At 33.6% G+C, this 23,461-nt stretch overlaps 1 protein-coding gene across 1 annotated transcript in view; it reads right to left on the minus strand.

Moving 5' to 3' along the window:
* MTREX (Mtr4 exosome RNA helicase) overlaps nt 1-23,461 on the minus strand; it is an 83,300-nt gene that overhangs the window by 42,002 nt on the left and 17,837 nt on the right. The window contains exons 9-18 of the mRNA XM_044663927.1: nt 20,409-20,507; nt 19,580-19,682; nt 19,278-19,409; nt 16,609-16,688; nt 16,116-16,226; nt 11,054-11,155; nt 7,581-7,706; nt 5,698-5,848; nt 3,826-3,998; nt 104-172 (exon numbers count right to left, since the gene is read on the minus strand). Coding sequence (XP_044519862.1) covers nt 104-172; nt 3,826-3,998; nt 5,698-5,848; nt 7,581-7,706; nt 11,054-11,155; nt 16,116-16,226; nt 16,609-16,688; nt 19,278-19,409; nt 19,580-19,682; nt 20,409-20,507 — 1,146 coding nt within the window. The remainder of the gene's footprint in view (nt 1-103; nt 173-3,825; nt 3,999-5,697; nt 5,849-7,580; nt 7,707-11,053; nt 11,156-16,115; nt 16,227-16,608; nt 16,689-19,277; nt 19,410-19,579; nt 19,683-20,408; nt 20,508-23,461) is intronic.

Raw genomic sequence — 23,461 nt, forward strand, 5'->3', positions numbered from 1 at the left:
CTGGCTACATTTTAAGAATTTAGGCCATGAGATTCTCACACCTGAAGCAATTTTTCATTAGTCATTTCCTTACCTATTTTCCTAAACAAAGGTAATAACTTACCTTAACATTTGATTTCTTGGAGAAATTCACCACCACTCCCCAACCAAAATCATCCCCTTCATTCTTCACCTGAGAAGAAAGAATTTTTATGAGAAAAAAATTTTTTCAAAGTATACACATCTCTATTACGATTAGTACACTTTAGTTGTCTGCATATCTTGAATTTCCAACAGAGAGATATTTGATAAAAAAAAAAACAAAAAACAAAAAACAAAAAAAAAACTTGCTCCACCCTATCCCACATTTGACCACTTTCTCTTTTATTTTAGTCGCATCCATTTTGTTCCTGCAAAAATGTTTCAATTTCTTGAAAATACAATTATTTTTGCTTTTCTAACTGCTTTTCTCTTCTGGTTAAGAACCTAGTCCCTAACAATATCTAAGAAAGGTACCTTATTACCTGTATTCTAAAAAAAATGCAATCTTTATATTCAAGTTACGTATCACATGATATATTTATTGTCCTATATGGTATAACAGTTCGATAAAAACCTCATCTCTGTCAGATGTTTTCCAGTGATTCTTAACTGGTAGGGAATTCTTTTCTAGAAAGTTTCTGTTTAGGGATTTACTGAGGCACTGAGTTCAATTGTTTCTGATTCTTTACTATTTCTTTTATCAATTTTATATTTTTTAGAATGGCAACATGAAGTAATGGAGTATGGAGCAGGCAGAGACTTGGCTTCAGGAGACAGGAAGAAGTGATTCCAGTACCATCACTGACATACAGCCACGTAATCCTGGATAAATCATCTAATTTCTCACTGTTCTAAGGAACTCTTAAGATTTTAAGTGCTAACATATGCATTGGTAAAAGGAGTTCTCTAAATGAATGAAGTAACACTTTTAGTCCTTATTACTAGCTAATTTTAAACAGTAAAACTTGGATTCAGTCCCATGAAAAGGAATTGTAGGGGATGATATCATTTCTCATTTCTTTGGCATCAAATTTGGTCTTCATAAAATATTAAGAAATAGATTGTTACTGATGTTTCTACATTGCCTAGATTTCCTCCTGTTTCCTACTTCTTTTCCCCTTCTAAAGAATATAAGATTAAAAAAAGAATAAAAAAACTCAGCAAAACCACTTAATATATTAAAAAATATGATTAAGATTTAACATTCTGTATCTAACTATCTACCTTTTCTACCCCCTACAAAGAATTTGGGATTTATTATTTATTTATAAGTTTATTCTTTGGGGCCATGGTTGTTCTATAAAATTTTGCAAAGTTCATCTTCAATTGCTCTACTTTCAATTTATATTGGCATAATTCATTCCATTTATAGGTTACTCTTTCCATTTTGACTGATGTAATCATTGTGCATATTCTTCATCTGCCTTTGCTTTCTTCACTTCACTTTGAATCAGTTCATACAAATCTTCTATGTTCCCCTGTATGCATCATGATTGTAATTTTTTAAATCAGTGATAGTCCATTACACAAATGTGCCATAATCTCTTTAGCTACTCCTAAAATGATATGCATCTACTTTGTTTTCAGTTCTTTGCTACCACAAACAGTGCTGCTTATAAATATTTTAATGTACACGAAGCCATTTTTAAAAATGAGCTCCTTAAGGCATATCTCTTAACTAGAAACTAGGTCAAAAAGTATGGCCATTTTAATCTATTTACTTGTATGATTCCAAAATGCTTTTCAAAATGGTAGTCATCAATTCATGGCTTCACCAACAATTCAAAAGTGAGCCTATTTTTCTGCAATCCATGCAACACTGACCATTTGATTCTTTTGTCATTTCTAATATTATTGTTGTGAAACATCCTTTCATGATTGTTAATAGTGTCCAAATCTTTCAGAGAACTGTTGGTTCATACTCTTTCATCCCTTATCTTTGGGGAAATTATTTTTGGTCTTGAACATATTTCTATTAATTACCTATATGAATGTTTCCCTTTCTATGTAACCTAAACTAGTTTTGTTTATACAACAGGATTTCAGTTTTACATAATCAAAACATTCTTTATCTTTCTTAATTATCTTTATCCTTTGTATGGATAGGAATTTATCCCCCAGAATGGTAAAAAATAAAGAGAAAATAAGTCCTCTAGTCAGTCAGCAAGAAGAGAGAGGCTGTAAGAGATTGGATGGGTAACAAAGGAGATCTCAATACAATATGGAAGAGGAGAGCATTCTTCTGCAAGAGGTGTGACTTTAATGAGAAATGGTAACTGTGTAACTGACAGGGATTTAAGTGCTCAGGGAGACTATTTCTTCTGAGAGTGCTGTGTCTCTGAAGACATTATTTTTCTCAAGAAGAGGAATCAGCGCTCCTGGGAACAACCGCTTTCCAGAAAAACAGGAAATAATTAAAAGAGAAAAAGCATTGGATCACAGAGGAGTTACAGAAGGTGAGATTTTAATTAGAATTTAAAAGAAGCCAAGGAGGGCAGCCACACAAATTGCCTAGAGCTGAGAGATGGAGTATCATGCTACAGAATAGCTAGGAGGCCAGTGGAGAAGAGATTATTTAAGGACTTTGAATACTAAATGAGGCATTTTGTATTTGGTCTTGGGGGAAATATGTATGAAGCCACTGGAGCTCACTGAGTAAAAGACTAGCATTTTAGGATTCAAACTTTGGTGCAAGAATGGAGAATAGATTGAAGTAGGAAAGAGACCTGAGGCAGGTAGAACCACCAGCAGATTACTGTAGTAATAATCAAGGTATGAGGTGATGAAGGCCTGGACTAAGAGAAAAGCATATTTGAAAAATATTCCAAGAGTGAAAATGACAGGCCTTGGCAACTGGTTATATATGAAAAGGTTGAGATCTGGGGGGAAATGGAAGGATTGTGGTGCCCTAGACAGTATATAAGATGATTTGGAAAAGGAGAGAGTTTAGAGTATAATAATATAATGAGTTCAGTTTTGGACATGTTGAATTTAACATGTCTACTGGACATTCAATTTATGATGTCTAAAAAGTAGTTGGAGACCTGAGATTGGAGCTGAGCAGAGATTGGGGAAGGAAAGGCAGATTTGAGAATCATCAGAATAGAGATAGTAATTATATGCACTGGAGCTGATAAGATTAACAAATGAACTAGTGTAGAAGGGAAGAGGGCCTAGGAAAGAACCCTAAGGGACTTCTAAGATTAGAGCATATAATCTAGAGGAGGATCAAAGGAGACATCAGACTAGTAAGGAGGAAACCAGGAAATTATGGCCCTAAAAACCTAAAGAAAAGAATATGAAGGAAGAGACAGTGATCAATGGTATCAAAGGCTACAGAGAGGTGAAAAAGAATGAGAATTGAGAAATGGTCATTGGATTTGGAAACTAAGATAACATTAGTAACTTTGGTGGAATAATTTGGTCATAAGTCAGATTGTAAATGCTGTTAAAGCAAGAGTATAAAAGAAGGAAAGTGGATGCATCTGTTATACTTAGTCTTTTCAAGGAGTTTAGTTATAAAAGGCAGAAGAGATAATGGACAACAGTTAGCAGGGATGTAAGGCTCAAGCATGAGATTTTTAAGGGTAGGAGAGACATGGGCATAACTACTAAAACCATAAGTGATTAATAAGTAAAAGTCCTATTTTTGCTTTTATCAAGCAGGTACAAAAATCACATATATTCTCCATATAAGCTCATGATATGGGATATTTTATTCCTAAGGTTATAAAGCAACAGTTTCTGGGCATAATCTTAATTTACAAAGAAAATATGGGAAACAGAATAATTAAAAGAGCTTACCTTTACCAATCGTCCTGGCTGCAAAAATGGCAAACAGTATTTTGGTTTGTGAATATATTCTTCTATCTCTTTAGCCAGTTTGGCAAGCTGTTGCCTGATTTTGTAGTAGATGACTACACTTTCTTCATTGGGAATTGCTATTGCATTGTACTGTGCTTCTAGTTTTTTTACCTCTGTAAATTAAAACATGTACTATATGAAAAAATGTGGGTAACAAAACCCCAACCATGTACTATGATAGGTAAGACAAATCTACATTTTTTTGTCATTGGGAATCAACTACTTTGGGCAAATATCATATGTAAGTTAGTGAACTAGTTGCAAACAAATGAAGCAATCCTTGGGCTAGATCTTACATGGGAGGGGATGTTTAAGATTGGAGGTGATTCATGAACTACCTCTTGAAGTCAACTTACAAGATTTAAATTATGATTTTCAGAAGAGAACAGAAATGAACACAAACCTATATTCTGATTACTTTACAGATTTTTAATATCAACTTCTTTATCCTCTTGGGAAAGAATTATTCTGTCCAAAGAATGGCTCACTTTCTCCTGATCTTGTGCCTGGTTGTTGTTTCGCCTCTTTAGTCATGTCCAACTTTTTATGACCCAATTTGGGGTTTGCATGGCAAAGGCACTTGGGTAGTTTGCCATTTTCTTCCCCAATGCATTTTTGAGATGAGGAAACTGAGGCAAACAATGTCAAGTGACCTGTCCAGGGTCACAAAGTTAGGACATGTCAGAGGCTGGATTTGAGCCGAGGTCTTCCTGATTGCAGGTCTTGTTCTCTATACATTGCACCACCTGGCTGCCCTAAATAAATAAAAACCTAATAAAGGTCTCTAGGAGTACTCCTATTCAACTTTTTTATGGGATAGCTGTGCCTGATAGCTTCAAAATGTCAAAAACAATCATTTTGGCCTACTTTTAAGAAGCAAATATTAAAATGGAAGAATGATTAGTTTACTTCAGGAGAGGTCCTAAGTTAATAGATAATGAAACAATTAGAGATCACAGTTTTGCCACCTTCCTGCATTTTCCCTAACACTTCAACAATAGCTAAAGCCTAGATAAAATAAAAAAAAAAAGGGGGGAGGCAATAATTGAACCAATTAATTCCAATAAAGCTACCAAAATATTAAAAAAAACCCACAATCTCCCTAATTTATGAACCCCCTTGGAATCTATCTTTAATCCCCTAGGATCCAGGCTAAGAAATACTGATAAAAAGGAAAGTGATAAATAATAAGGACAGTCTGGTGTATTGATGCTTAATGCGCTTAAGTCCATCCCTATAATTGTGCATTTGTTTAATTTTAGACCCAGAAAAATGGGTGGAATTAATCTTCAATGACCTTTAAAAGAAGGAAATAAAACCACTTATTTTTGGCCAGAGCTGCATCCATTATTAAACAAAATTAACTTATTGAGCTGATAGAGAAAAAAAAAGTATACTACAGGATTTGTCTCCCTTTTGGTATCTGACAGATTCTTGCTACATTGAATCCAAGCAAGAACATCAGACTTAAAACCAATCTTGAAAACAAATATTATGGGGTCTTGTTTTATAATACTATTCTTAGGGGAGAAAGAATAAAAACTATACTATATCAAGCTATTACTGTGTAATTATCTTTGTTTTATTTCTTATTTTTAATAAAGTGTTTCTCATCAAATATAGCAATGAAACTACAGAGAACTTTTTTTTTTTTTTTTTTTTTACAATTTACCCTAAGTTTTAATAAAAATCTAATACATTAGAAAAAAGAAAGTTGCAAATGAAGCCCAACATTAGTTATTTTGCTGTTTGGTCCTAAATAGAAATTCAGTTTTATGAAAAGACAACAGAATTAAAAGATTTTATACTTACTCTCTACTACTCCTGGAATAGCTCTATAATGCTGAAATTGATAAAAGGATTTTTCTAACATGTATTCAGGGTTAATTTCTTCTACACGCAGCAAATTCAGAACCATGTTGTAGGTCAAGTGAAAAGCACTATTGAGAGGATCAGCTGAGCCCTAAGAGACAAGACCAAATAAATACTATCAGTTTTAAAAATCAAGCTATAGTAACATTTCTAGCCACTGATAGAAAAGTGGAACATTTTAATGTGCATCAAATTATACTATGTAGTCCTATAGTTGTATTTTCTTTTATAAGAAAACTGTATAGGTGGTATGTTTATCTTTTTTAGAAATATGACCATATAAATAATCGCTTAGATTTGGGAACTCTCTTGATCCTCATATTTGGATTATTACCATTATCTACTAGCTGATTTCCTAACTCAAATATTACCTTTTCAAATCCATTTTATATATTACTGCAAGATTAATCTTCACTCTGTAAAGTCTGACCACATCACTCCCTTCTCCCTCTGCCCCACAAATAATAAAAGTAACTCAGTGTTCTTTATTGCCTGAAAAATAAAATATAAATTGCTTTGGCTACTTACAGCATCCTTCTCTACTGCCCCACTTCATGCATTCTACAATCTAGCCAAACCAGCCTGTTGGTGTCCTTCATATCCACACACCATCATCTATCTCTATGCTCTTACATGGCCTATTCCCCAAACCGGTATACACTGCTTCTTCATTTTTGCCTAATAGAAACTCTAATTTTCAAAACTCAGTTCAAGGTTCACCTTCTATATGAAGCCTTTCTTTGACCACTTTTGCTAGTACTCTTTCCCTCCCAGCTTATATTTATTGTGCATTTTTATGTACACACTTGTATATACATGATATCTGACCCAAGTTCTTCGAGGACAAGGAATGATTTTACTTTCATATTCCTGGTGCCTACCATAGTAAAGACACTGAATGTTTATAATGAATTCACACAGCCTTCCAATCATATTTAACTTCTCAAATACTTATGTTGGCTCTCTATTCACAAGCAGATAAAGTCGAAACACCCAACCTAGCAATTAAATCCTTTTTTGTGAATTAACCTTCACATTTTATCTTTTGTGGCAAAGAATTGGAAACTATAGGGATGCTCATCAATTGGAGAATGGCTGAAGTTGTGATATATAAATATGATGAAAACTATTGTGCTATAAAAAAGAATGAAGAGGGGTGGCAGCTAGGTGGCTCAATGGATAATCAGTACTGGAGGAGGGAGGTTCTGGATTCAAATTCAGCCTCAGACATGCCCCAGCTGTGTGACCCTGGCCAAGCTATTTAACCTCATTTGCCCAAGCCCTTGCCTTTCTATCTTAAAATGTTGCTAAGCCAGAAGGTAAGGGTTAAAAAAAAAAAATGAAGGAGATGGTTTCAGAGAGCCCTAGGAAGGCTTAGATAAGCTGATTTGGAATGAATTGCAAAGAACTATGAAAATACTGTTCACAGTAAAAGTAATAGGGTGTTCTATATGGAAGAAGGTGTGAACGAAGACAAACTTCCTTGGTACATTTGTAGTTTAAATGAAAATCTAAGAGGTAGATTTATAGTATACAAAATAGCAGTAGATATTTTTGGGCAGAGAAACAATTCTGTGAACCTTCTTACCTAATAACTCCAACCATCAATCCCCCTGACATAACATAACAGGAGTAAAATATTTTAAATTGGCATTTCAGCTGACCCTAATACTTGTTTCCTCAGTTTTGCAAGTGGAAATCAAATAGCATAGTGAAAACAAAGTACTGGCTTGGTAAGAGCTAGAATATTTCAAGTTCAAATACAGTAAGCTTTTTAAGCATATATAAAAAAATTTTTTTGCACAAACTTTAATATATATTACCTTTAGTAACTGTTTTCCAACAGTTGGACTCATCTTTTCATCCACCATAAGAATGACTATTCCTCTCTCATCCATTCCTCTTCTTCCAGCTCTACCAGACATTTGAATATATTCACCAGAAGAAATCTAAATGTTTAAAAATTTTCTTTCAGTATAGAAATAACGAAAAAGTTTTTCAATACCATTTTTATTGTAATAGAAATTATATTCTAAGAAGAAATTCAGCATGTTTTAAGACAACCATAAGGTAAATTGTTCAACTTTTTAGAATTAATCAAATATAGCTATTAAGAGCCAGCCATCATATTAGCTACTGGGGATATCAAGATAAAGCAATTCCTGTCCTCAAGGACCTTATATTCTATCAGAATAAAATCTACTTGAGTGTAGAGTATAAAGTGAAGTTGATCAAGTGATAAATAAATTATTAATGCCATCTGTAAAATGACATGTTTAACATTAGACCAAATACTATTCACATTTTAAAATGCCATAACTAAAAGAATGAATAAGCTAATTTATTAGCATACAAACACCAAACAACTTCCTTATCAGTCAACTTTTTTCTAGAATTTCAATGATTCACACAATACCAGACCTGGAAGATAGAACCCCATAGAGGTAAATTAATGTCAAACTCAAATAGAAACCAATCCTTGAATGGATTCTTATGCAGGCATAATGACTTAGATAATCACAAATTAGCGTTATGTATGTTGTATTGTATTTTTATTATTATTTTTAAACATTTCTCCATTTCATTTTAATTGGGTTCCCAGAACCTTCAGTTTGACACCATAAATGACTATGGTAGAGTTGGAATTTAAACCTAACCAAAACTTCTTGATCCTTTCTCTCCAATCCTTCCCACTCAAGTCTAGCATTCATTCATTTCTCAAAATGTGAAAAAGGACTGAACACAGGTTTCAAAAAGAAAAAGAAGAAAATCGATGAAGTCTTTAAAACAAACTTGTTTCCTTTTTTTTTTTTAAAGGTTATATGAATTCAGCATGACACAGTGAAGAGTGAGTCAACCTTAAAGCCAGAAAGAATTAGTTTCAATTTCTCACACACACTGGCTGTGTAATCAAGGCCATGTCATTAAACCACTAAATACTTTAGGCAATTCTCCCAAGATTCTAGTCTGGCAAGAAGGTGCTGACATTCTTTGGTAGTTGTCAACCAGGAACTAGTTGCTGAAACCAATGAAAGCATAGGTTAAATTTCTAGCCTATCTAGTCCTATGGGAATTCAAATTATTGGAGGTAAGGGAAGGTAATATTTATTTATGTTTTAAAATTTGTTTGTTACAATAAAGTTTGCAGGTACTGCTCTCCCTACCCCTTCTCTCCACCTCACACCAGAAAAGGCACAGTTTGGTCAGAAATAAATATGTCATGCAAGTGTCTATTTATCGGTTCTTTCTTTGGAGGTGGACATTCAGAGTTATTCTTCAAAGAATATTCGTTACTGTATATAATGTTCTCTTGGTTTTGCACATTTCATAATTTCATGTAGGTATTGCCACAAATTTTTAAAATTAACCTGTTCATCAATATCACCACATAGTAGTATTCCATCATAATCACGTCAAAATTTGTTTAGTCATTTCCCAATTGATGGGGACCACCTCAAATTCCAATATTTTGCCACCACAAAGAGAACTACTATAAATATTTTAGAACACATGGATTATTTTTCTTTTTCCTTGATCACCATGGAAAACAGACCTAATGGTGGTATTACTTAGTCATGGGTATGTAGTTTTGTAATTCTTTGAGGATGACTCCAAGATTGCTCTCCAAAATGGTTCAATCAGTTTACAGTACCACCAATGGTGTAGTAGGGTTTCTATTTTCCTATATCTTCTCCAATATTTATAATTTTGTCCTCTTATCATTTTAGCCAATCTGATAAATATGAGCTGATATCTTTTTTTTTTAAACCCTTGTACTTTGGTGTATTGTCTCATAGGTGGAAGATTGGTAAGGGTGGGCAATGGGGGTCAAGTGACTTGCCCAGGGTCACACAGCTGGGAAGTGGCTGAGGCTGGGTTTGAACCTAGGACCTCCTGTCTCTAGGCCTGACTCTCACTCCACTGAGCTACCCAGCTGCCCCCCATGAGCTGATATCTTGAAGCTATTTTTAATGATCATTTCTCTAATCAATAATGATTTAGAACATTTTTAATAGGTCTAAAAATAGTTGCAGGACAGTAATATTTATAACAAAGTTAGCATGCTTAAATTTTGTGTTACTTCATATTCTTTGCTTGTAACATTTCAAAATTTAATTAAGTGAATTTAATGCACCACTGAAAATAAAGAAATTTTATATTTAAATAGAGTTTTGTCAAAAAGAGATTACACCAAGCCATACCACTCACTAGCAACCAAGTCTTCTATCTAATTCCCATTCTGATAAATAAGATTTGACTGTTTTCCTTTTTAAAATACTCAAAATGTATTTTTTAGCCAAGTGGGGTAAGTGGGGAGGTGTACTCTGATAAGTCAAAAGCCATAACCTTAGATAAGCAATATTAATTGATGTGGCAACTTCATCTACATGAAAAACATTTAAGGACTAGAATTAAGAAGGATGATGAAAAATGAATGGATGGCCAAAAGGTATACCATAAAAGCCATAAACTAAGGATCAATAATTTCGCTAACAAGAAATCTTTCAAGCCTAGCTGCTTTCACTTAGTACAGACTGCCTAAAAATTTGATTATCTGGTTTCTAAGCAGATTAGAAATGGCAAATTTGAATGAAACAAGATGGCTGTTGTATCCATCACTAAAAAAAGGCAGCTGAAAGTCTTAAAAACTGTTTAATTCTTTCATTAATTATCAGTTGCCCTGGGCTCTTTATCCTCACACTTGGAAGACTTACTAGAGCAACTCTAGACAGTTGTAGTCTGCAACCAACTTCCCTTATCCAGGTAAATTTTGTTATGCTTTATAGACTATTTTGATAAAGGTTTGCAAACTCTAAAGGTAGCATTCTCATAATTATCAGCCCTCATTCAAATATCAAGCCCTCATTTTAAAATTAAAATATCCACAAGAAAAAAAGAGAATGTGGGGATAGCTGGGTAGCTCAGTGGATTGAGAGCCAGGCCTAGAGACAGGAGGTCGTAGGTTCAAACATGGCCTCAGCCACTTCCCAGCTGTGTGACCCTGGGCAAGTCACTTGACCCCCATTGCCTAGCCCTTACCACTCTTCTGCCTTGGAGCCAATACATAGCATTGACTCCAAGATGGAAGGTAAGGGTTTTAAAAAGAAAAGAAAAGAATTAAAAAATTAAAAGAAAAAAGAGAATATGAACAAATAAACCTAGCATATAATTTACTAGTGGAATTGCTTCAAAATAACCAAAGTAATTTTTATATTTTTTAATCGACCATGAGTCAAAATTATCAGATTAAAAAAATGGAAATTAATTGAACATATTCTTTTATAATATTACTTACCCATCGAAAATCTTTCCCATCAAATTTACGGGCATTTGTAAACAAAACAGTCCTGGCAGGCATGTTAATTCCCATAGCAAAAGTTTCTGTTGCAAACAAGGCCTAATTAAAGGAAAAATACTTAAGTGAACACATTTTATTTTTGAGCTACAAATGTTCTAGTATGTAAAACTCCTTTTTAAACATTACAGTAAATAAGTGTTTATTATTTTAAAAATTGAGCAATAAGAGGTTTCTAAGATTTTTTAAAAACCTAAATCCATGTTAATCAAACCATTTTAACTTAGTATGATATTCTTATAGACTATGTAAACTATACATAAAATCACTGCTCAATAAAATCAGCTATTTAACCAAAGTAAAATGACTAGAAGAGTAAAGTATATAATCAAATCCTTTTAGAGACATACTTCTTAAAACAATAATGGTTTAGGGATTTTTTTAAGTCAAGACAATTTATGGCATTTCCAAAAGACAAGTATTTTTTCTAGAATTTAGTTGGTCAATAAAAAGTTCCAAATTTTGTATCTTTAGGGCCTCATACCTAGGAGAAAAACAGAATGCTCATTGAGTGTAGGAAGTAAATTATTTAGGGGACATTGATCCCAACTACAGAATCTAGGCCTAGCAACATGTCCCAGTGCAACCAGCCTCAGCATCCCTAGTGTCAATGTGTCAGAGGCAGCATAACTTCGCCACGGAAGGGCAGATGGAATGTTGCTTGAAAGCCATTGGCCAAGTAAAGGGAGGTGGAACCAACAAGGTTTGAAAAGTAAGGGTGGGAAGCCCAGTCACTTTCTCATGGCTTTCATACCTGCCACGGGGCTAGTATTTTTCTTTTGGAGCTGAATCCTTATCTGACCATGCCATCTCTGGGGAGCTGTGGATTGGCCTAAGCTAGCAAAATGGAGAATCAGATCTAGAAAAATTTTTGCTCTCTAACTTTCTTTCCCTTCCTCTCTCCCTTTACTAATAAATGCTTATAAATCTGATGAGGCTCCAGATCAATTTTTATTTGTAATAACACTCAGTTTAAAAGAAATATGGATGGCAAATTCTATTCTCACGTCAGTACTTTAAAGACTCAAGAGAAATAATTCAAGTGTCTATAGACATGAGTAAAAATGCAGAACTAAGGAGCAGTTAAGAGTATTTCATTCACATATTTGTTTCTTGAGCTATAATTTCATGTATATTTTAACTAAGCATGACATCATGTCTTTTAGTGTTCATCAGACAACATAGGTTGATATTTTTAAATTTAATTAAAAAATATTATCTAAATATATGTGCTCTTATTTAAATCATTCAATAAGTTATTATTGCCTGAAGTGATTATCAATAAGCAGAATTCACATTATATGTTATTTTAAAACTATATTCAAAACAACTAAGCTCAAATTTAAAAATAGGTATATATTATGGGCTGCCAAAATTTAATCCGAAACAAAAGGAAACTGAGGTTGAGCTACAAACATAATCAATTTCTTAGGGAGACCAGTGGTTGTCCCCAAATAATTGGATCTAAGATATTCCTCAGTCAAGGCTTCCTCTGTTCACAATCACATGCTTTTATGGGCCTTGGGAGGTCACTAAATTAGAGATATTATCTAAGCCTTGATAGGTCAGCTTCATAAGCAAGGGAACTCTACCATTAGGTAAAGGAGATGTCCATCAACCACTATTCTGGGGCTTTCCACAAGCTATTCAAAACATTATGGAAAAGGAACAAAGAAGTTGTAGTTTTTGAAGCATAGGTGCTCTCACAAGGGTTGGGGTAACGGAGAGGGTAAAATAGTGCTAATAGAGCAAACTTTAACACAAGTTAATATGTCTTTATATGAGGACTAACTAATAAAATATAAATTCATCCTATCAAATAGAAGTAGCACTATCATCAATACATAGTTAATTATAACCCACATAACTCTTATTCTTACATTAACTAAATCAAACAATTTCAATTCTATTGAACTCACTAATCACTAATACTTATTAAATCACAATTAAATGAGGATTAAAATGAGTAAGGGTATCAAAATTATTTTCACAATTTCCCCCTTTGATCCTTAAAAGACCTTCTTTTATGCATTGTTAAGGTCTAAGGACACTTGGAGAGAAGACCTCTATGGGCAATGCAAAATACCAGAGGGGATAGTCAGCTACTGAGATGCAAGGATGACAACAAGGAGGAAAAGGACACAACCTTTTAAAATACTGATTATTTCATTGATTAGGTTTGGCTACATCCTGTAAGTCAACACTTCCTGAGGACAGGCTGGAAAATTTAGGTAGAAAGGCAAGGTGATTGTATGGTCATTCTTTCTGTACCTGGGACCGTACTCTTTCCTTGCCTTGGTTTTAAAGAAATACCCACAGCTGCTATATATAATTTAACTGTAAGCAAACCCACCACAAACCACACAAAAACCAAGTAGTGGGGGGAAGAGTTCCACTGGTTCTAGAACTGATAGTTCCAATGTTAAAGCAGAATCATTAATGTTGGAATGATGCTCCAGAAGAATAACCAAATGATGCTCTCTCAAGCAAAACGAGAAAGAAGGAACGACACAAATCTAGCCAGAAAGGACAATGGGCAAAGTGAAGACAGTTTTTGTCTTCTTTTGGGTCAGAATCAGAAAGCAGGCTGGTCCCACTAATTCACTGAAAGTTCTTGATATAGATGTCACCAGGACAGAAATCATGCAGTGAGAAGTCTAAAGGTCCAGTTTCTACTGCTACCTGTGTCATGAAGCTGTTTCAATCTATTTTGCATACTTGTGTATATATAGGAGGCAAGAGAAGCATCTCCACAGAACAATGATGTATATGTTAGAGGAAAAGGTGGCGTGACCAAAAAGATTTCATAAGGAGAAATATGTAATTCCCACCTTGATCTGCTATACAGATAGAACAAAGTACAAGGGAGAACATCTGGACATTTCAAATAAATTTCATAGCATAAATAGTCTCAAGTTTCTTATTCTTATGTCCAGCTTGGCCAAAACTTTGAGGATGGCCTGGATGTGGAATTTAGGAATGATGCCAAGAGTAGAAAACAAGTGAGAGATCAGTGAAATGAGACCCTCTAACAGTCTCTATAGACAGGTGGGCTATATATACTTGGGCACAATGAGAATTTTGGTAACAAAAGCAGCTGTGGCTTTAGAATTAGGGGATGTCTCAACACAAAAAATAAGTTGGTTGACAATGACAAGACAGTGGTTTAGAATGACCAGTTTTCAGTATACTAACAAAACCAATCTGTTAAGTGTTCAAAAGGGGTGTGAGCTATAAATAGTCACCAAAAGCTGTGGCTAGAAATGCATGTTAATTGAAAGCTTGGCAAGTTGGACAAGTGGCTGCTATGTGAGCTATTACTGGAGTGATATCTGGAACAACCCATCCTTGCCCTACTGGATCTATTCTCCCTTGAATACTATAATGGCCCCCTCATGAAGAAAAAAGCATGCCTGGTGATAGAAACTCTGGAAAAGAACTGGCTTACATTCCTTAGTAACCCAGACAACAGAGATCTGTTAGCCTTATATTGCTATTTCTACTTTTCAAGCTCAGCATCACTGAAGGGAACAGGATGCCACTGCTTGGTAATTCAAGCCATCAAAGAAGAATGTGGTCAGTAGATGATGGAGTCCTTAAGAGAAAGGAAGCAAGGAGGACTGTCTAAAGCAGCTAACTTTTTCTTTTTGAGTGGCATCTGCCTGGGCATTCCCATGAAAGACAAGGTCAGTTCCATTGGTATAAGCAGAACAATAAACACCCCCTAGGGGCTTTAGGGTAGTTTAATGGCAGAGGAGATCTTTGATAAAAGTCTGTTAGCAAAAGCCTTACCACATAAAATTTTAAGAATCTCCATTGCAACTACAACATCCTGACAGCATGACAAATGCTAAAAGCATAGCAAGGGTCAGTGTAAATGATGGCACTTGTCAGCAGGAAAATGACAGGCTTGAATGAGGATGCACTTAGGTTAGAGGGCAATTAAGTTGCCTAAAATGTGTCACATCAGAGACCACAGAGACTCTAATGTAGCACTTGCCATCTTTCCCAAAGGAAGAGCAATCAGTATAGAAGATATCTGGATTCTCAAGAGGCATGTTTCACATTAATTTAGGATAATTTCAGAGAGAGAGATAGACAGACTCTCTGTCTCTTAGACATGACTAATGTGGAATTTTGTTCTATTAAGAATAAATGTCTGTTAAAGGTTTTTTTTTTTTCTTTCACTCTAAATTAGGTGTTAGCTGGGTAGGGGAAAGGGAGAAGAGGAAAAAGAGAGAACAGATTTTTGTTAGAAAAAATTTAGTTTTTAAAAATTTCTATAGTTCTGCTTCTGCACTTCAACTTGTTATTTCATTAGTCAAATTCAAACTCAATTTCAAAACATATGATGATTTTGATATAAGTTGTGTGATCCTAGGAAGTCATTTATCTTCTCCAGACCTTTGTTTCTTCAGGTATAAAATAAAGGGAGAGGGAACGTTCAGTGGACTCTAGGGTCCTCATTAGCTCTATGATTCAAAACCAACAAAACTAAAAGGTTATGACTATTATTTTGGTTGTCATATGCCATATTCTAGTATTTCTCACTGGGCACAGGTATTAAACTTTTTCTTTTTCTTTCTATCAGATACTCTTCACCTTCGTCTAAAGGATCTCTCTTCTGAATCTACCCAGTAATTCTACTCCTCATCTTATCTGTAGTGAGCTCAAGAGACCTCTCTCTTTAATCTGAAATATTAATTCTTCTGCAGGATCAGCATTTTATCAGCTAGTAAAGTATTGTCTTCACCAAAATTGCTATATAATGAGTAATGCTAGATATAAGCAAAAAAGATAAAAACAATCCTTATATAAAGAGTAGAAAGCCTTCCAAAATATTCAATTATAAGGCTGACTATAAAGGAATAAAAAGTTATACACAGAAAAAAAGTAAAGGCTACTTGAAAAAAAATAACTGGAGATAACCTTTTTTGTAAATTTCCAAAAATTTCAATAGGCTTGATTTTTTAAAATTGCAATTAAACAATTATAACCATACCTTTATCAATCCTTCTGAAAACAGAATTTCAATGGTTTCTTTCAAAATAGGAAGCAAGCCACCATGATGAATACCAATTCCTCTCTTCAAAAGAGGAAGCACATGCTCAACCTATAAATAAATGATAAAACTTTAAATGACAAAAATTTTCTTGCGCTTTACTTCCAATGTTTAGGTTCTATTTTAACTGGTTTTTTTTTATGGACATGTGGACAACAAGCTATTTTATTCATATACTGGGAATTAAGATGACAATCTTTTCATATCTAAAAATATTTGGTTCCTTTACACAACAGCTTTTGGAGAAATATTAGCTTAAAACAGGCTGATGCAAAGGAAGGGAAATTAAAAATCTTAGGTGTTGCTGAAAGCAAATCATTCCTTTATACATAGTCATATCTGTAGCAGTGTTTTAGAAACAATATTTTAACAACTTAAAATAAAAACAGAGGACTATTTATAAGGATATCTGGGTTATCTGCTCAGTACTCACCTGAGGAAGCTTTTTATCTTCATCAGATAAGCAGTCAATTGCATTATTAAATACTTCTTCAACCATCTTTTTTTCTTCAGCTAAAAGAGAAAAAAAAGTTCAAGTCTAAGCTATTATCAAGAAACCAATCACCTAAAATGTACTGGATGTCATCCAAATAATATGATTTGTAAGATTATTTAAAATTACCAGATTAATTTTTGTAAGAGAATAACTTAAAGAGAAAAACTGATTATACAAATCTAAACTTGTTTAATAAATAGAAAACATGGGGAGGCAAAATGCTTCCAAGATAATTGCTATTATAACTGTCAAACAATTATTTATATGCTACAACAGGTTATTACTGCTGTTATAAAAATATGCAGCACTGGATTATTGTTGAACTGAAATAATTTCATGAATGGCCCACTCAGGAAAGAAAGACATAATACAAGAAAACACATAATACAATATCAATTTTAGCTGGCTGATTCAAAATTTTTTTATTCATAGGCTTTAAAATGCAAATAAAATTAGGTGTGCCAAGTTAACTAGTATATAACATCAAGAATGGGAAGTAGATTAATCTTCTCATTTTATAAATGAGGAAACTGACACTTAAAAAAGTCTGGACTAATATCATTCAACTGCAATATTACGTAAACAACACAGTCAAGATTTTTAGTGCTCTTTCCACGAGGCCACAATACCTAAGAGTACAGCATTTTGGATTTCTAAAATAATTGTCAATGCCATAAAATGAATATATAATTGTTAGGGCTAAGCGGTAACTTCCTCAATTCCACTTGTTCCTGAAAATCTGCTATTCTTTTAAAAATCATTGATGACATATGTAGAGCTTGAATGGCCCATAGGGTCCATTTAGTCTAACTATCATATTTTACAAACAATAAAACTAAAGCCAAAAGAAGTGACTTGTCCAAGGCCATATAACTAGTATTCTAATATAAGTATTCTTGGGAAAAGTGCAAGGCAAGTGCTCAGGCTCTAAATTCATGTTTTTAATTAATTCTACCATGCTGACTCTCAACATAGAACTGGACATGATGAAAAAGTGATATTATGCATTCTACTGAAATGTAAAATAAATTTCAGTCAATCACATCTATTGAAGACCTAAAAAGAAAAGTTAAAATGTTTTGCCCAAGATCACACAGCAAGTATTATATCACTTGCAGAGGGAAGATAACTCACAGTAACTGATTATATCCAAAGAAATCTTTTGCCTTTTTTTTTTTTTTTGGGGGGGGGGGGGTGTTCAGATAAGAATATTGTTGTTTTTTTTAAACCCTTACCTTCCATGCTAGAATCAATATTAAATTTTAGCTCCTGGGAAGGTTAGGGACAGGCAACTGGGGTTTAGCGACTTGCCCAGGGCCACACAGCTAGGAAGTACCTGAGGCCACATTTGAACACAGGTCCACCTGATTCCAGAGGGTATTCCTTTTTCAAGAATTATGGAGACTAATTTAATATCCTACCCTCTAATTACAAACTTACTTATGTATCTCCCCTAGGTTCTATTTCCTTCACTTGCCTATATTTGTATTCTTACTTACTTAGCGCTTTCCCTCTTATCAATCACGAATCTCTCACAACTTGTTTATAACCAAGATATTTTATGAAAATGGAGATCAATTTGGAACTGCTTTATATTCTGTGTGCTATACCCTAAAACTTGAGCTATGACCACAGGGTAAAGAAGGGACTTTTTTTTGTTTGCCTCAACTTGTGTTACATCACCTGTAAAAGTGAAATTTGGGAAATGCCATCTAAAAGTGTATATATTTCTATGGACATGGAAAATGTATCAAACTACATTTCCCGTGATCCAACATGGTCCAACTGGTTTCCGTTTCTGGGTTTTTGGGTGTGGGGAGCCCTACGTCTTGACGCAGGGAAGAGTTTATAATCTCCTGGGTTAGGAGGGAGCGCTCTCTTGGCCAGCAGACTCGAGACAGGAAACAGGAGACAGTAATGGCGAGGGCGGCAGTTTTGAATGCTTACAAGCGCGTGGTCTAATTATCTATCAGTATGGCTTTAATTAAATTACTAATTTATATATTTATACCAGCCTTTATCATTTTTCATATTAATACACCTGAAATGCAATCATCAGAATGTAAAAATTAATCTTTTAGAAAATGACTTAATTAAAATCTCAAATTTTAACATGTAAATTGAATTTGAGTTCTTTGTTGATACCCCTCTAAAAGCCCTAGCATATTTTAGAAAGATGAACAAACAAAATAGGCTTAATCACAGTAATTGAGATATTACTTTTAGGTTAGAAGAGATCTATTTTTACATATTGTATATCCTTAAAGTATGAGGCCTTAGGTAGAAATCAATATATGCCAATTCTAGTACCTGGGTATTTTATGATATTAAATTATTGGCAAGGTTTATATTTATACCTTTGGTTCCATGGTACAGTGCTATTAGTGTGTCTGATTTACTGAATTCTGAGTTGAGGGTCAAGAATGTAACACTCAACAATAACATTTTTCCAATGAGAAAATATGATAAATGTGACGACTGTACCAAGAAAAAATAATGCAAAGTGAGAAATGTCTAGTTTTTAAACGCACTACATAAAAGACTTACAAAATTAATAAGTGACTGAATAAATTTAACATAAAAAATATAGTAAAATATACCAGTACCTGTGTTGAAATCTAATTTGGTCATCTGGAGGGCATAGGCTTCACAGTCTTTCTTACTGAAACTGAAAATAATTACAGGCTGAAAATTTCTTTCCATAATCATCTTCACAATTTTGAACACATTTGATGGTCCTGCAAAGATAAAGGGTTGGCTTAAAAATTAACCTTGTTATATAAATCATTAATTTAAAACAAGAAATCTGGAATTTTCTAAAAAACAAATAAACAAAAAATCTAACTTTAATTTCAAATAATTTGAAATGACTGATATAAACTAATCTCAAAACAAAATTACAGATTACCTTTTGTTCCTCCTTTCCTTCCCTTCTGATCTCCTTTTGCCAAATCTCCTGCATCCCTAAGTACTTGCATTGCAGTATTAAAATTATCTTCTCTGAAGTCACCCTGGAACCAAAGTTATTCTTTTAAACAATTCCATCAAAACTGTTCATACAATTCAAACATTTTTCACATCATAAAATTTTTCTCAAGTAACAAATTTCTTAGCATAAAAAAATTAGACCAAAGTTGACTAAAAGAATTCATTTATGAAAGATTCTCATATGATACTAAAACCTATACAAAGTTATTTTAATATGTAATATATTAATTTTAATAATAATGTTATTAGTATAAATTAGAATTAATTATTATAAGTATATGCTGTACCAATCATACATAACAATTAATTATATGTTGTTAATTATTAATAATGTTATTAATATATAACATTAATTATTTTAATAAAATAAAAACCTACATAAAGCAACTAGTCTGCACCTATCATTTATGGCTAAAACACTAGAGTTAATGACTAAAAAACTTTACTTTTATTTTATTTTAATAACCAATTTCCACATAAGTTTTCCAAAACTGCACGATTCATGCTGCCTCTCTTTCCCCTCCCAGAGTTGACAAGAAATTTGATCTGGCTTATACATATATTGTCATGCAAAATTTATTTCTATATTATTCATTTTTAAGTGAATACTCCTGCAACATCAAAATCACAAATCATATGCCCAAATAAATAAGTGATAAATCAAGTTTATATCTGCAATTATACTCCAACTGTTCTTTCTACTAGAGAGCTATGATTGAAGAAAAAAACAAAACACAAAAATCTCTTACATTTTCATCAACAACAAGATGAAGGCCATCTCCCCCTGCTGGAAAGATATAATGTTGCAATGGAGTTGGTCGATAATCTGTGTAAATTACATGGCAAGGCTGTAAAATAATTTTAAGAAAAAATGAAAATAGTTTCTTACTTTAGCATACACATTATTTTCTAGCTAAATTTCTGTTGAGTTTTTAAAGTACAGAGACAGATAGAGGACAAAGTGGACAAAATGCTGGACTCAGAGAAAGAAAGATCCTTTTTAGAGTTGAAATTTGGCCTGAGATACTTACTAGCTTATTGACCCAGGGCAAGTCATAACCTCTGTCTGCCTCAGTTTCCTCATCTGTAAAAAGGGGACATTAATATCACCTACCTTTCTGGGTGGTTGTGAGAATAAAGAAATATTTGCAAGTACTTTGTAAACCTTAAAACACTATATAAATCCTACTTAATAATATTAAGCTGTAGAAATATGTTCCAAACATTGAATCCATAGGAGAAACATATTTTAAAATATTCATAATTTTAAAGAAGAAACACTTAAAGAACACACTAAAAAAAAAAAAAAGAAAAAGGAAAACTCTTAAGCCATAACTATCCACTATTGGCTTAACAAATTTCTAATGTAACACCTGAAATAAAAGGTCACATCATGTTTCTTCTGGTCAAATGACCCAGACTACCAGAATTACAGGATTTCACCTCTGCAACTCTCCAAGGTTCACCCAAGCAGTAGGTATTTCCAACTGCCACAAAATAAGAATTGCCATTCTACAAGGACAAGGCTGTTTGGTGATCCTCTGGCAACTGTTTAATCACTATAACCTGAAGAGAAAGAATGAGAGAATTCTCTGAAAGCTCCCAGAGCAGTATTTCTTTGAATTTAAGAAGTGTATGTAAACTCAAATTTCTAATGCAAAAGATTGTTTTTCAAAAACAGAGACAAAACATGGAAAAGAGAGAAAGCCAGTTTAGTGGAGATACACAATGCAAAAACATACAACCACGAGGCTAGAAAAACAGGTTGGGAACTTTAAAGCTAAACAGAGTTTATCCTTGATCTTTGAGACAACTCTCCACTGGAATTTCTCTAATGGAGTTATTCCAATAGGGAGGTGACATGACCAGATGTGGCTTTAAGGAAAATCACTTTGCCACTTGTGTGGAGGATAAACTGGACTAAGGTGAGATGAGATAGGAAGCTGGTTAGAAGGCTATTGCAATAAACTAGATGAGATGTGATGAGGGTCTGAATTAAAAGAGGCTTAAAAAAAAAAAAAAAAACGCTTACAAAAACCCCTTGTCTTAGAATCAATACTGTGTATTAGTTCTAAAGAAGAAGACCAGTAAGGGCTAGGCAATGGGAGTGGGGTGGGGGTGTAGAGGTTTAAGTGACTTGACCAGGATCACACAGCTAGAAAGTGTGTGAGGCCAGATTTGAACTTAGAACCTCCCATCTTTAGGCCTGGCTCTCAATCCATTGAGCCACCAAGAGCCTTTTTTAAAATGAAGTTTTAAATAAAGAGAAGGGGTTGGAGATGTTGTTGGGGTAGAAAACCAGAGAGTATAAATATATAAATGGAAAAACCAGCAACAAAACAATAAAAACTGAATGCCATGCAATTATAATGACCAAACTTGGCTACAAAGGAAAAATATGGGAAGTTGTCACTCCCCATTACTTTGTAGAGTGAGGTGCCATGGGCAGAGATAGCCCTTGGGAGCAGGTGAGGGACAGATATAGAGGACATAGGAATACAGGTGATATAACCTTCCTCCCATATCAATAAAAAATTATTTTAATATATAAAGTCTATATTGCCTTGTAGGATTTTTAGAGTGATCATTGTACTTTGTCAAAGGCCTTTTCTAAATTTATTTTTTTAAACATGATTATGCTGTTTCTCTAAAATTGAACTATATGTGAATGTCACCTCCCTATTGGAATAACTCCATTAGAGAAATTCCAGTGTAGAGTTGTCTCAAAGATCAAGGATAATTGTACTAAGTAAAATTGAACTAAATGCAAATCTTTGAATCAAGTATCTTTGGTAAGGATCCGATATGGCACAATGTAAAGAGTCACAGTTCAAATCTCTCTTCTGATGTGTGACCTCAGGCAAGTCATTTTCTTGGGCTTCAGTTTCTAGGGCCTTTGAGGTGTCCCTTCCAGTTTTAGAGCTAAGTGGTCAAAGGTTAGGAACAAACTTATCTCAAAAGAATTACAAAAAAATCAACTATTTTACTTCACATCCATCATCTCCTAGAAAGTGAATGCTCATCAATTGAGGAATGGTTAAACAAGAAATAATGTATGAATGTAAGTGAATACTAATGTGCAATGAAAAAAGATGAGTATGGCGAATGTAATAAAGAAGACTTATATGAACTAATGTAATGTCAATAAGTAAAACCAGTAACACAATATACATAATAACAAATAAAAATGGGAAAAGAAATGTTGTGAAATACTAATGACAGAAACTGGCCCTAAAGAAGAAATTTAAGAAGAATCTTTTCTCTTGCCTCTGCAGAGAAGAGGAGATTATAGGTATGGAACAGAGAAAGTGATATCAGATAAAATTCTTTCAATGAGTAGTTTTGTCAAACTTGTGAAATGTCTTTTATTCTTTGCTATATTCAAGGAATGGCTCTCTGCAAGAGGAAAGGAAATGTTGGTGAAGTTGAAAAAACCTATATATGTGCATGTTGATACCTGTTTCTATCTAGATATGTATAAATATGTATAGATATAGAATGTGTGTATAAACATATATAGATATGCATATAGATATGTGTATATATCTGCCCAGGTGTATGTATGTATAGATATATAGCTATATTTAAACAAACATTTACCTTAAGCTAAAATAGGAAAAATAATAAATATTGTAGAAAAAACTTAATTTTAGAACTTAATTTTAGCATTAAGGCTTAAGGCTTAATTGATTTTAGTTTCTAAAAAGCGAATATTTTTTGCTATCCTTAGGGTGTTTAATATTTTCTGGAATCGCCAAAAAAAAAAAAAAAAAAAAAAAATATATATATATATATATATATA

The sequence above is a fragment of the Gracilinanus agilis genome, chromosome 1 (assembly GCF_016433145.1).
Source record: "Gracilinanus agilis isolate LMUSP501 chromosome 1, AgileGrace, whole genome shotgun sequence".
Classification (NCBI taxonomy): Eukaryota; Metazoa; Chordata; class Mammalia; order Didelphimorphia; family Didelphidae; genus Gracilinanus; species Gracilinanus agilis.